General features: G+C 42.3%; 1 protein-coding gene across 1 annotated transcript in view; it reads left to right on the top strand.

Moving 5' to 3' along the window:
* The window catches only part of vill (villin-like), a gene marked incomplete at its 5' end in the record, with an annotated part of 63,682 nt that overhangs the window by 32,475 nt on the left and 15,582 nt on the right, over positions 1–15,625 (top strand). Inside the window, 5 exons of the mRNA XM_084140812.1 lie at positions 590–668; positions 947–1,045; positions 1,188–1,341; positions 8,500–8,600; positions 11,676–11,813. Coding sequence (XP_083996938.1) covers positions 590–668; positions 947–1,045; positions 1,188–1,341; positions 8,500–8,600; positions 11,676–11,813 — 571 coding nt within the window. The remainder of the gene's footprint in view (positions 1–589; positions 669–946; positions 1,046–1,187; positions 1,342–8,499; positions 8,601–11,675; positions 11,814–15,625) is intronic.

The raw sequence follows: 15,625 nt of genomic DNA, 5'->3' as shown, positions 1-15,625 counted from the left end.
GACTGACACCCAGGCTACTGTTCCAGACTGACACCAGGCTACTGTTCCAGACTGACACCCAGGCTACTGTTCTAGACTGACACAATGCTACTGTTCCAGACTGACACCCAGGCTACTGTTCCAGACTGACACCCAGGCTACTGTTCCAGACTGACACCCAGGCTACTGTTCCAGACTGACACCAGGCTACTGTTCCAGACTGACACCCAGGCTACTGTTCTAGACTGACACCCAGGCTACTGTTCCAGACTGACACCAAGGCTACTGTTCCAGACTGACACCCAGGCTACTGTTCCAGACTGACACCCAGGCTACTGTTCCAGACTGACACCAGGCTACTGTTCCAGACTGACACCCAGGCTACTGTTCCAGACTGACACCAGGCTACTGTTCCAGACTGACACCCAGGCTACTGTTCCAGACTGACACCCAGGTTACTGTTCCAGACTGACACCCAGGCTACTGTTCCAGACTGACACCCAGGCTACTGTTCCAGATTGTGTCTAAATTAATTCTCACACCTTGGTGTGTGTGTGTAACAAAGGTGATGTGATGATCTTATCTCCTAATCCTTCAGTCTGTCTCCCAGTGTGTCTGATAACAGTGGTAAACTGGTGGTCCAAGAGATAGCCATGCAGCCTCTGACTCAGGACCTGCTGCACTCCACGGTACAACGACTTTATTATGCACTCAATATCATGATTAACCTCATTCTAACTTTTATTTAATTTAATTCGTATAACTATACATTTTCATATTTTTACTGTGTAATTCATCACACATTGCTTAACAGAAGACCTTAGTCTGCATGGCCTGTTCAGCTTTTCCATTACACACTCTCTCTCTCTCTCTCTCTCTCTCTCTCTCTCTCTCTCTCTCTCTCTCTCTCTCTCTCTCTCTCTCTCTCTCTCTCTCTCTCTCCTCCCCCTCCCTCACTCCCTGTCAGGATTGCTATATTGTGGACCAGGGTGGTTCGAGTGTGTTGGTGTGGAAGGGAAAGGAGTCGTCTAGTGAGGAGCGTCGCTCGGCACTGAGCAGGGCAGTGGTGAGTCACAGTGGACCAAGTGGAACAGGAACACAGCATTACTGTAACCAAAATCAAAGTATGACTAAATTACATGCACATCTCAAGTTAGGATTCAACCCTCAATGCAGAGTAAACATCCCTCACCCTCTATCCTCTGTAGGGCTTCATCAAGGCTAAGAACTACTCAAGCAGCACTAATGTGGAGGTGATGGCAGAAGGAGGAGAATCAGCCATGTTCAAACACCTCTTCATTTCATGGAGAGAGAATGGACAGACAAAGGGCCTGGGGAATGTGTACTCCACTGGGAAGATAGGTAACTACTAACTAACCAAGATAGGTAACTACTACCAACTAACCAAATAGGTAACTACTACCAACTAACCAAATAGGTAACTACTACCAACTAACCAAATAGGTAACTACTACCAACTAACCAAGATAGGTAAATACTACTAACTAACCAAATAGGTAACTACTACCAACTAACCAAATAGGTAACTACTACCAACTAACCAAATAGGTAACTACTAACTAACCAAGATAGGTAACTACTACCAACTAACCAAATAGGTAACTACTACCAACTAACCAAATAGGTAACTACTACCAACTAACCAAATAGGTAACTACTACCAACTAACCAAATAGGTAACTACTACTAACTAACCATAGACTAACTATGCAATCTCCATAGACAAACATTGGCAGTAGAATGACCTTACTGAAGAGCTCAGTGACTTTCAACGTGGCACAGTCATAGGATGCCACTTTCCAACAAGTGACTTAGTCAAATTTCTGCCCTGCTAGAGTTGCCCCGGTCAACTGTCAGTGCTGTTATTGTGAAGTGGAAACGTCTAGGAGCAACAACGGCTCAGCCGTGAAGTGGTAGGCCACACAAGCTCACAGAACGGGACTGCCGAGCGCTGAAGCGTCTGTCCTCGGTTGCAACACTCACTACCGAGTTCCAAACTGCCTCTGGAAGCAACTCAGCACAATAACTGTTCGTCGGGAGCTTCGTGAAATGGGTTTCCATGGCCGAGCAGCTGCACACAAGCCTAAGATCACCATGCGCAATGCCAAGCATCGGCTGGAGTGGTGTAAAGCTCGCCGCCATTGGACTCTAGAGCAGTGGAAATGTGTTCTCTGGAGTGATGAATCACGCTTCACCATCTGGCAGTCCGACAGACGAATCTGGGTTTGGCGGATGCCAGGAGAACGCTACCTGCCCCAATGCATAGTGCCAACTGTAAAGTTTGGTGGAGGAGGAATAATGGTCTGGGGCTGTTTTTCATGGTTCGGGCTAGGCCCCTTAGTTCCAGTGAAGGGAAATCTTAATGCTACAGCATACAATGACATTCTAGACGACTCAGTGCTTCCAACTTTGTGGCAACAGTTTGGGGAAGGCCCTTTCCTGTTTCAGCATGACAATGCCCCTGTGCACAAAGCGAGGTCCATAAAGAAATGGTTTGTTGAGATCGGTGTGGAAGAACTTGACTGTCCTGCACAGAGCCCTGACCTCAACCCCATCGAACACCTTTGGGATGAATTGGAACGCCGACTGCGAGCCAGGCCTAATCGCCCAACATCAGTGCCCGACCTCACTAATGCTCTTGTGGCTGAATGGAAGCAAGTCCCTGTAGCAATGTTCCAACATCTAGTGGAAAGCCTTCCCAGAAGAGTGGAGGCTGTTATAGCAGCAAAGCGGGGACCAACTCCATATTAATGCCCATGATTTTGGAAATTAGATGTTCGACAAGCAGGCGTCCACATACTTTTAGTGTATGTAACTACTATTAACTAAGACAGGTCTCTAGCAGCCAAGATAGGTAACTACTACTAACTAACTAAGATAGGTAGCTACTATTAACTAACCAAGACAGTTAACTACTAACCAACCAAGATATGTAACTACTACTAACTAACCAATATATGTAACTACTATTAACTAACTTAGGTAACAACTACACAACACACACACACACACACTACACACACTACACAATGAGCAACTTCTGTACTCTACAGTCCAGGTAGATAAATACTACTAACTAATTAAGATAGTAACAGTGCCTTCAGAAAGTATTCGCACCTCTTGACTTCTTCCACATTTTGTTGTATTCAAGTCTGAATTTAAAATGGATAGACATTTTTACTAATTCATCCTTAAATCTGTTGACGCACCCGTCCATCAATCTAAGTAACATAATAAGTAAATCCCCATCAAAATCCTTCAGTTTAAGCTAGAGATATCCGTTTTTTTGCATGTGCTGGGTCTCAATCCACCACATCCTCCTGTGTCGGCCTTCCGCACCTGCGGTGGAAGGTGGCCGAGCTACAGCGGTGTTTGTCAGACCATGAGACATCCCGAAAATCAGTCTTCATACGAAAACGTCTGAAGTGTCCGAACGGTTTGGCCTCCAAGCTATCATGACCACTCTATGGAAAGATCCAGACTCTCACTGACAAGATATAGCAGTGGTAACCCAGATATCAGCTCTGATCAGACTCTCACTGACACGATATAGCAGTGGTAACCCAGATATCAGCTCCGATCAGACTCTCACTGACACGATATAGCAGTGGTAACCCAGATATCAGCTCCGATCAGACTCTCACTGACACGCTATAGCAGTGGTAACCCAGATATCAGCTCTGATCAGACTCTCACTGACACGATATAGCAGTGGTAACCCAGATATCAGCTCTGATCAGACTCTCACTGACACGACATAGCAGTGGTAACCCAGATATCAGCTCCGATCAGACTCTCACTGACACGACATAGCAGTGGTAGGCAACCCTGTTCCTGGAGCTCCGCAGGCGCTTCATGTTTTGATTTATCCGACCTGGAAGACAAGGTGTGTTGAATTTAGGCAATCACTGAACTGATCAATCAGCTCAGTTGATCAGGTGTGGTGCCTAGTTGGAACAATATCCTGCAGTACCTTCAGAACTCCAGGAACAGGGGGTTGCCTTCCCCTGCAATATAGTACAGACACTTCAAAACCTTATTCCTTATGATTTATTTTCTGACTGTCTGTTTTGCCATTTATGAGTGTGCATTTATTCAATGTGTTTTTTTATCCCCCCCCCCCAAAAAAATATATATATATATATTTGCCTATGGGGGTCCTACAATTAAAAATCTAATAGCTAAATGATCCATGGTTTGACCATCATTTACATTTACATTTTAGTCATTTAGCAGACGCTCTTAACCAGAGCGACTTACAGGAGCAATTAGGGTTAAGTGCCTTGCTCAAGGGCACACTAACGTCATTTAGCAGACGCTCTTAGCCAGAGCGACTCACAAATTGGTGCGTTCACCCTATAGCCAGTGGGATAACCACTTTACAATTTGGGGGGGGGGGGGGGGGGGGGGGGTTAGAAGGAATACTTTAGCCTATCCCAGGTATTCCTTAAAGAGGTGGGGTTTCAAATGTCTCCGGAAGGTGGTGAGTGACTCCGCTGTCCTGGCGTCGTGAGGGAGCTTGTTCCACCATTGGGGTGCCAGAGCAGCGAACAGTTTTGACTGGGCTGAGCGGGAGCTGTGCTTCCGCAGAGGAAGAGGAGCCAGCAGGCCAGAGGTGGATGAACGCAATGTCCTCGTTTGGGTGTAGGGACTGATCAGAGCCTGAAGGTACAGGGGTGCCGTTCCCCTCACTGCTCCAAAGGCAAGCACCATGGTCTTGTAGCGTATGCGAGCTTCAATTGGAAGCCAGTGGAGTGTGCGGAGGAGGGGGGTGACGTGAGAGAACTTGGGAAGGTTGAACACCAGACGGGCTGCGGCATTCTGGATGAGTTGTAGGGGTTTAATGGCACAGGCAGGGAGCCCAGCCAACAGCGAGTTGCAGTAGTCCAGACGGGAGATGACAAGTGCCTGGACCAGGACCTGCGCCGCTTCCTGTGTAAGGCAGGGTCGCACTCTCCGAATGTTGTAGAGCATGAACCTGCAGGAGCGGGTCACCGCCTTGATGTTGGCGGAGAACGACAGGGTGTTGTCCAGGGTCACGCCTAGGCTCTTCGCACTCTGGGAGGAGGACACAGCGGAGTTGTCTACCGTGATGGCGAGATCATGGAACGGGCAGTCCTTCCCCGGGAGGAAGAGCAGCTCCGTCTTGCCAGGGTTCAGCTTGAGGTGGTGATCCGTCATCCATACTGATATGTCTGCCAGACATGCAGAGATGCGATTCGCCACCTGGTTATCAGAAGGGGGAAAGGAGAAGATTAGTTGTGTATCGTCAGCGTAGCAATGATAGGAAAGGCCATGTGAGGATATGACAGAGCCAAGTGACTTGGTGTATAGGGAGAAAAGGAGAGGGCCCAAAACCGATCCCTGGGGGACACCAGTGGTGAGAGCACGTGGTGCGGAGACAGCTTCCCGCCACGCCACTTGGTAGGAGCGACCGGTCAGGTAGGACGCAATCCAGGAGTGAGCCGCGCCGGAGATGCCCATTTCGGAGAGGGTGGAGAGGAGGATCTGATGGTTCACAGTATCAAAGGCAGCAGACAGGTCTAGAAGGACAAGAGCAGAGGAGAGAGAGTTAGCTTTAGCAGTGCGGAGAGTCTCTGTGACACAGAGAAGAGCAGTCTCAGTTGAATGACCAGTCCTGAAACCTGATTGGTTTGGATCAAGAAGGTCATTCTGAGAGAGATAGCAAGAGAGTTGGCTAAAGACGGCACGCTCAATAGTTTTGGAAAGAAAAGAAAGAAGGGATACTGGTCTGTAGTTGTTGACATCAGTGGGGTCGAGTGTTGGTTTTTTGAGAAGGGGAGTAACTCTCGCTCTCTTGAAGACGGAAGGGACATGGCCAGCGGTCAAGGATGAGTTGATCAGCGAGGTGAGGTAGGGGAGAAGGTCACCGGAGATGGTCTGGAGAAGGGAGGAGGGGATGGGGTCAAGCGGGCAGGTTGTTGGGCGGCCTGCAGTCACAAGTCGCAGGATCTTATCTGGAGAGAGAGGGGAGAAAGAAGTCAAAGCATAGGGTAGGGCAGTGTGAGCAGGACCAGCAGTGTCATTAGACTTAACAAACAAGGATCGGATGTCGTCAACCTTCTTTTCAAAGTGGTTGACGAAGTCATCCACAGAGAGAGAGGAGGGGGGGGGAGGGAGGATTCAGGAGGGAGGAAAATGTGGCAAAGAGCTTCCTAGGGTTAGAGGCAGATGCTTGGAATTTAGAGTGGTAGAAGGTGGCCTTAGCAGCAGAAACAGATGAAGAAAATGTAGAGAGGAGGGAGTGAAAAGATGCCAGGTCGGCAGGGAGTTTAGTTTTCTTCCATTTCCGCTCCGCTGCCCGGAGCTCTGTTCTGTGAGCTCGCAATGAGTCATCAAGCCACGGAGCTGGAGGGGAGGACCGAGCCGGCCGGGAGGATAGGGGACACAGAGAGTCAAAGGATGCAGAAAGGGAGGAGAGGAGGGTTGAGGAGGCAGAATCAGGAGATTGGAGGGAGAAGGATTGAGCAGAGGGAAGAGATGATAGGATGGAAGAGGAGAGAGTAGTGGGAGAGAGAGAGCGAAGGTTGCGGCGGCGCATTACCATCTGTGTAGGGGCAGAGTGAGTAGTGTGGGAGGAGAGTGAGAGAGAAAAGGAAACAAAGTAGTGGTCGGAGACTTGGAGGGGAGTTGCAGTGAGATTAGTAGAGGAGCAGCATCTAGTGAAGATGAGGTCAAGCGTATTGCCTGCCTTGTGAGTAGGGGGGGACGGTGAGAGGGTGAGGTCAAAAGAGGAGAGGAGTGGAAAGAAGGAGGCAGAGAGAAATGAGTCAAATGTGGACATAGGGAGGTTGAAATCCCCCAAAACTGTGAGGGGTGAGCCATCCTCAGGGAAGGAACTTATCAAGGCGTCAAGCTCATTGATGAACTCTCCAAGGGAACCTGGAGGGCGATAGATGACAAGGATATTAAGCTTAAATGGGCTAGTGACTGTGACAGCATGGAATTCAAATGAGGAGATAGACAGATGGGTTAGGGGAAAAATTGAGAATGTCCACTTGGGAGAGATGAGGATTCCTGTACCACCACCCCTCTGACCAGATGCTCTCGGGGTATGCGAGAACACATGGTCAGACGAGGAGAGAGCAGTAGGAGTAGCGGTGTTTTCAGTGGTGATCCATGTTTCCGTCAGCGCCAGGAAGTCGAGGGACTGGAGGTTGGCATAGGCTGGGATGAAGTCAGCTTTGTTGGCAGCAGAACGGCAGTTCCAGAGGCTGCCTGCGACCTGGAACTCCACGTGGGTGGTGCGTGCAGGGACCACCAGATTGGAGAGGCAGCAGCCACGCGGTGTGGTGCGTTTGTGTAGCCTGTGCAGAGAGGAGAGAACAGGGATAGGCAGAGGCATAGTTGACAGGCATAGTTAAAACAATTCCATATGTTAGCTTAGTAAAACTAGTTATTAATTAGACTTTGGATGGTTTATCAATACACCCAGTCACTACAAAGATACAGCCGCTCAGGGATTTCACCATGAGGCCATTGGTGACTTTAAAACAGTTACAGAGTCTAATGTCAGTGATAGGAGAAAACTGGGGATGGATCAACAACATTGTAGTTACTCCACAATACTAACCTAAATGACAGTGTGAAAAGAAGGAAGTCTGTACAGAATAAAAAATATTCCAGAACATGCGTCCTGTTTGCAATAAGGCACTAAATGTGGCAAAGAAATTAACTTTATGTCCTGAATACAAAGCGTTATGTTTGGGGCAAATCCAACACAACACATCACTGAGTACCATTCTTCAAATTTTCAAGCATGGTGGTGGCTGCATCATGTTGTGTGTATGCTTGTCATTTGCAAGGGAATAGAGCAATGCACAGACTAAATCCTAGAGGAAAACCTGGTTCAGTCTGCTTTCCAACAGACACTGGGAGACAAATTCACCTTTCAGCAGGACAATAACCTAAAACACAAGGCCAAATCTACGCTGGAGTTTCTTACCAAGATGACATTGAATGTTTCTGAGTGGCCTAGTTACAGTTTTGACTTAAATCGGCTTGAAAATCTATGGCAAGACTTGAAAATGGCTGTCTAGCAATGAAAAACAACCAACTTGAAGGATTTTTAAAATAATAATAATAATTCAATCCAGGTGTGCAATGTATTGACTCAGGGGTGTGAATACTTCTGTAAAATAGATATTTCTGTATTTCATTTTCAATACATTTTGCAAAAATTTCGAAAAACATGTTTTCAGTTTGTCATTATGGGGTATTGTGTGTAGATGGGTGAGATGTTTTATTTTATTTAATCCATTTTAAATTCAGGCTGTAACACAACAAAATGTGGAATAAGTCAAGGGGTATGAATACTTTTTGAATGCACTGTAACTAGCTACATAAAATAAATATGGAAGATTAGGTGACTAACTAAACAACAACAACTTCTTCACAATGAGTAACTTCTGTACACTGTAAATACATCCTTAACAACCCTGGCTTTTGTTCCATCTCAACACCTGTCCTGTCCTGTAGCTAAGGTTGAGCAGGTGAAGTTTGATGTGATGGAGCTCCATGCTCGTCCTGAACTGGCAGCACAGCAACGCATGGTGGACGACGCCTCTGGACAGGTTCAGGTGAGACACGCGCGCCCACACCAAGGTTTTCAATGGAGTTGTCAATCTTTTGGGGGATTTCAAGCTACTGAATCTATGGGGTAAATGCTGTCAGGAGAGGACGATATTTCAAACCTAACTTACTAGGTAGCTAACTTGATTCTACTTACATATACTACTAATGTTAAAACACATTGGATTGTTGTAAACATGGGTTAAAGTTCTTTGAACTATATGTTTAAACTATACAACCTAAATGTCTCCTAGCCTCCCACACATGCTTTCTGTCCTAACACTAAAACTAAAACTGAAACTAAATAATTAAAAAAACAAATATATATATTTTTATACAACTAAATAAAAACTAGCAACTCAGGTCTGAAAACGAACAAAACGGAACTTCAAATAAACGGAACTTCAAATAGAAATAGAAAAAGTTATAGAAATAAAAACTGTAGTGACCTTGGCCCACACACACGCAGGCACACACACACAAACACACACACGCACACACACACACACATAGCTCACGCCAGATCGTCATTTCCTGTCACTTCCTGTTGAACGCGGAACGAGGGAGAGCTCGGTTTGTTATTTTGGAAAGTTTTTTGTTTTAAAAGTGTATTAGTAGCTAGCTAACTTTTTTGTTTGGATCCCGCGACACTAGTTGCTGGGAACTTTGTTCTAAAGCTGTATCTATACCCATTGGATGCAGTGATCACAATATAGTGGCTATATCCAGGAAAGCCAAAGTTCCAAAAGCTGGGCCTAAAATAGTGTATAAGAGATTATACAAAAGATTTTGCTCTGACTCTTATGTGGATGATGTTAAAAATATTTGTTGGTCTGATGTGATTAATAAGGAGCATCCAGACGCTGCACTTGATGAATTTATGAAATTGCTTCTTCCAATTATTGATAAACATGCACCTGTTAAGAAACTGACTGTTAGACCTGTTAAGGCTCCATGGATTGATGAGGAATTGAAAAACTGTCTGGTTGAAAGAGACGGGGCAAAAGGAGTGGCTAATAAGTCTGGCTGCACATCTGACTGGCTGACTTACTGCAAATAGAGAAATTATGTGACTAAACTCAACAAAAAGAATAAGAAACTGACTTATGAAGCCAGGATCAATGATATAAAGATGAGGGAAAAAACTTGAGTACTTTAAATGAAATGATGGGCAGAAAGACAAATTCAACTCCATCTTTCATCGAATCAGATGGCTTATTCATCACAAAACCATTTGATGTTGCCAATTATTTACATGATTACTTCACTGGCAAAGTGGGAAACGTAGGCAGGAAATGCCAACAACGAACAGTGAGCCATCGTATTCATGCATAAAAAAACTAATAATGAAAGAAAAGCATTGGAAGTTTGAGTTTTGTAAAGTTTTGTAAAGTTTTGTAAAGTGTGGGAGAGGTGGTTAATATATTGTTATCGAACAATAATGACAAACCTGCTGGCATTGACAAATTACATGGAAAGCTACTGAGGATGGTAGCTGACTCTATAGCCACTCCTATCTGTCATATCTTTAATCTGAGCCTAGAGGAAAGTCTTTGTCCTCAAGCCTGGAGGGAAGCTAAAGTCATTCCGCTACCCAAGAATGGTAAAGCAGCCTTTACTGGGTCTAACAGCAGACCAATAAGCTTACTACCAGCTCTTAGCCAACTGTTGGAAAAAATGGTGTTTGACCAAATACAATGCTATTTCTCTGTAAACAAATTAACAACAGACTTTCAGCATGCTTATAGAGAAGGGCACTCAACATGTACTGCACTGACACAAATTACTGATGATTGGTTGAAAGAAATTGATAATAAGAAGATTGTGGGAGCTGTACTGTTACATTTCAGTGCAGCCTTTGACATTATTGACCATAACCTGTTGTTGAGAAAACGTATGTTATGGCTTTTCAACCTCTGCCATAGTGTGGATTCAGAGCTATCTATCTAATAGAACTCAAAGGGTTTTCTTTAATGGAAGCTTCTCTAATGTTAAACATGTAAAGTGTGGTGTACCGCAGGGAAGATCTCTAGGCCCTCTACTCTTTTCTTGTTTTACCAATGACCTTTCACTGGCATTAAACAAAGCATGTGTGTCCATGTATGCTGATGATTCAACTATATACGCATCAGCAAACACAGCTAATGAAGTCACTGAAACGCTTAACAAAGAGTTGCAGTCTGTTTTGGAATGGGTGGCCAGTAAAAAACTGGTCCTGAACATCTCCATAACTAAGTGCAATGTATTTGGTACAAATCATTCCCTAAGTTCTAGACCTCAGCTGAATCTGGTAATAAATGGTGTGGCTGTTACACAAGTTGAGGAGACTAAATTACTTGGCGTTACCTTAGATTGTGAACTGTCATGGTCAAAACATATAGATTCAAAGGTTGTAAAGATGGGGAGAGGTCTGTCCGTAATAATGAATGCTGCAAGGAAAGACCTAGTTAAGCTGCAGCTGGCCCAGAACTGAGCGACATGTCTTGCTCTTCATTGTAATCAGAGGACTAATATTAATACTATGCATGCCAGTCTCTCTTGGCTAAGAGTTGAGGAGAGACAGACTGCATCACTTCTTCTTTTTATAAGAAACATTCATGTGTTGAAAATTCTAAATTGTTTGCATAGTCAACTTACACACAGCTCTGACACACACACTTACCCACCAGACATGCCACCAGGGGTCTTTCCACAGTCCCCAAATTCAAAACAAATTCAAGAAAGCGTACAGTATTATATAAAGCCATTATTGAATGGATCTCCATTCCATCTCAGATTGCTCAAATGAACAGCAAACCTGGTTTAAACAAACAGATAAAGCAACACCTCACGGCACAACGCCTCTCCCCTATTTGACCTAGATAGTTTGTGCGTAAGTATTGATATGGATGTAGTTCTGTCCTTGAGCTGTTCTTGTCTATTAATGTTCTGTATTATGTAATGTTTCATGTTCTGTGTGGACCCCAGGAAGAGTAGCTGCTGCTTTTACAACAGCTAATGGGGATCCTAATAAAAAATAAAATATAATAACAAACACCCACTCACACACTTACTTACTTAAACTTGCAATGGTCTTTGTCCAGATCTGGCGCATAGAGGACCTGGAGTTGAGAGAGCTCCACCCCAGCTCGTTCGGTCAGTTCTATGGAGGAGACTGTTACCTGCTGCTCTATACCTACAAGAGAGCTAACAAGCTGCAATACATACTCTACATGTGGCAGGTGAGACACCCCCTACTGACAACCACGGGTTCTAACCATGATGTCTTCTTTAGTGTATATAATGCCTCGAGCTCCAGCATTATAGTGGTGGTCAATATTACACTAGTCAGTGGTTCGTTTATTAAACACTTTATTAAACACTAGACGCTGAGACTAGTCAGTGGTTAGTTTATTAAACACTTTATTAAACACTAGACGCTGAGACTAGTCAGTGGTTAGTTTATTAAACACTTTATTAAACACTAGACGCTGAGACTAGTCAGTGGTTAGTTTATTAAACACTAGAAGCTGAGACTAGTCAGTGGTTAGTTTATTAAACACTAGAAGCTGAGACTAGTCAGTGGTTAGTTTATTAAACACTTTATTAAACACTAGAAGCTTAGACTAGTCAGTGGTTAGTTTATTAAACACTTAATTAAACACTAGAAGCTGAGACTAGTCAGTGTATAGTTTATTAAACACTAGAAGCTGAGACTAGTCAGTGTATAGTTTATTAAACACTAGAAGCTGATACTAGTCAGTGTATAGTTTATTAAACACTAGAAGCTGAGACTAGTCAGTGTATAGTTTATTAAACACTAGAAGCTGAGACTAGTCAGTGTATTGTTTATTAAACACTTAATTAAACACTAGAAGCTGAGACTAGTCAGTGTATAGTTTATTAAACACTAGAAGCTGATACTAGTCAGTGTATAGTTTATTAAACACTAGAAGCTGAGACTAGTCAGTGTATAGTTTATTAAACACTAGAAGCTGAGACTAGTCAGTGTATAGTTTATTAAACACTAGAAGCTGAGACTAGTCAGTGGTTAGTTTATTAAACACTAGAAGCTGAGACTAGTCAGTGTATTGTTTATTAAACACTAGAAGCTGAGACTAGTCAGCGTATAGTTTATTAAACACTAGAAGCTGAGACTAGTCAGTGTATAGTTTATTAAACACTAGAAGCTGAGACTAGTCAGTGTATTGTTTATTAAACACTTAATGAAACACTAGAAGCTGAGACTAGTCAGCGTATAGTTTATTAAACACTAGAAGCTGAGACTAGTCAGTGTATAGTTTATTAAACACTAGAAGCTGAGACTAGTCAGTGGTTAGTTTATTAAACACTAGAAGCTGATACTAGTCAGTGTATAGTTTATTAAACACTAGAAGCTGAGACTAGTCAGTGTATAGTTTATTAAACACTAGAAGCTGAGACTAGTCAGTGTGTTGTTTATTAAACACTAGAAGCTGAGATTAGTCAGTGTATAGTTTATTAAACACTAGAAGCTGAGACTAGTCAGTGTATAGTTTATTAAACACTAGAAGCTGAGACTAGTCAGTGTATAGTTTATTAAACACTAGAAGCTGAGACTAGTCAGTGTATAGTTTATTAAACACTAGAAGCTGAGACTAGTCAGTGTATAGTTTATTAAACACTAGAAGCTGAGACTAGTCAGTGTATAGTTTATTAAACACTAGAAGCTGATACTAGTCAGTGGTTAGTTTATTAAACACTAGAAGCTGATACTAGTCAGTGTGTTGTTTATTAAACACTAGAAGCTGAGACTAGTCAGTGTATAGTTTATTAAACACTAGAAGCTGATACTAGTCAGTGGTTAGTTTATTAAACACTAGAAGCTGAGACTAGTCAGTGTATAGTTTATTAAACACTAGAAGCTGATACTAGTCAGTGTGTTGTTTATTAAACACTAGAAGCTGATACTAGTCAGTGGTTAGTTTATTAAACACTAGAAGCTGATACTAGTCAGTGTGTTGTTTATTAAACACTAGAAGCTGATACTAGTCAGTGTATAGTTTATTAAACACTAGAAGCTGATACTAGTCAGTGTGTTGTTTATTAAACACTAGAAGCTGATACTAGTCAGTGTGTTGTTTATTAAACACTAGAAGCTGATACTAGTCAGTGGTTAGTTTATTAAACACTAGAAGCTGATACTAGTCAGTGTGTTGTTTATTAAACACTAGAAGCTGAGACTAGTCAGTGTATAGTTTATTAAACACTAGAAGCTGATACTAGTCAGTGGTTAGTTTATTAAACACTAGAAGCTGAGACTAGTCAGTGTATAGTTTATTAAACACTAGAAGCTGAGACTAGTCAGTGTATAGTTTATTAAACACTAGAAGCTGAGACTAGTCAGTGTGTTGTTTATTAAACACTAGAAGCTGAGACTAGTCAGTGTATAGTTTATTAAACACTAGAAGCTGATACTAGTCAGTGTATAGTTTATTAAACACTAGAAGCTGATACTAGTCAGTGTGTAGTTTATTAAACACTAGAAGCTGATACTAGTCAGTGTATAGTTTATTAAACACTAGAAGCTGAGACTAGTCAGTGTATAGTTTATTAAACACTAGAAGCTGAGACTAGTCAGTGTATAGTTTATTAAACACTAGAAGCTGAGACTAGTCAGTGTATAGTTTATTAAACACTAGAAGCTGAGACTAGTCAGTGTATAGTTTATTAAACACTAGAAGCTGAGACTAGTCAGTGTATAGTTTATTAAACACTAGAAGCTGAGACTAGTCAGTGTATAGTTTATTAAACACTAGAAGCTGATACTAGTCAGTATATAGTTTATTAAACACTAGAAGCTGAGACTAGTCAGTGGTTAGTTTATTAAACACTAGAAGCTGATACTAGTCAGTGTATAGTTTATTAAACACTGGAAGCTGATACTAGTCAGTGGTTAGTTTATTAAACACTAGAAGCTGAGACTAGTCAGTGTATAGTTTATTAAACACTAGAAGCTGATACTAGTCAGTGTATAGTTTATTAAACACTAGAAGCTGAGACTAGTCAGTGTATAGTTTATTAAACACTAGAAGCTGAGACTAGTCAGTGGTTAGTTTATTAAACACTAGAAGCTGATACTAGTCAGTGGTTAGTTTATTAAACACTTAATTAAACACTGGAAGCTGAGACTAGTCAGTGTATAGTTTATTAAACACTAGAAGCTGAGACTAGTCAGTGTATAGTTTATTAAACACTAGAAGCTGAGACTAGTCAGTGTATAGTTTATTAAACACTAGAAGCTGAGACTAGTCAGTGGTTAGTTTATTAAACACTAGAAGCTGAGACTAGTCAGTGTATAGTTTATTAAACACTAGAAGCTGAGACTAGTCAGTGTATAGTTTATTAAACACTAGAAGCTGAGACTAGTCAGTGTATAGTTTATTAAACACTAGAAGCTGATACTAGTCAGTGTATAGTTTATTACACACTAGAAGCTGAGACTAGTCAGTGTATAGTTTATTAAACACTAGAAGCTGAGACTAGTCAGTGGTTAGTTTATTAAACACTAGAAGCTGATACTAGTCAGTGGTTAGTTTATTAAACACTTAATTAAACACTGGAAGCTGAGACTAGTCAGTGTATAGTTTATTAAACACTAGAAGCTGAGACTAGTCAGTGTATAGTTTATTAAACACTAGAAGCTGAGACTAGTCAGTGTATAGTTTATTAAACACTAGAAGCTGAGACTAGTCAGTGTATAGTTTATTAAACACTAGAAGCTGAGACTAGTCAGTGGTTAGTTTATTAAACACTAGAAGCTGATACTAGTCAGTGGTTAGTTTATTAAACACTAGAAGCTGAGACTAGTCAGTGTATAGTTTATTAAACACTAGAAGCTGAGACTAGTCAGTGTATAGTTTATTAAACACTAGAAGCTGAGACTAGTCAGTGTATAGTTTATTAAACACTAGAAGCTGAGACTAGTCAGTGTATAGTTTATTAAACACTAGAAGCTGAGACTAGTCAGTGTATAGTTTACTAAACACTAGAAGCTGAGACTAGTCAGTGTATA

This window comes from Coregonus lavaretus, assembly GCF_964263955.1.
Source record: "Coregonus lavaretus genome assembly, chromosome: 2".
Classification (NCBI taxonomy): Eukaryota; Metazoa; Chordata; class Actinopteri; order Salmoniformes; family Salmonidae; genus Coregonus; species Coregonus lavaretus.
The sequence above is the reverse complement of the archived record's forward strand: the minus strand, read 5'-3'. Positions and strand labels throughout refer to the sequence as shown.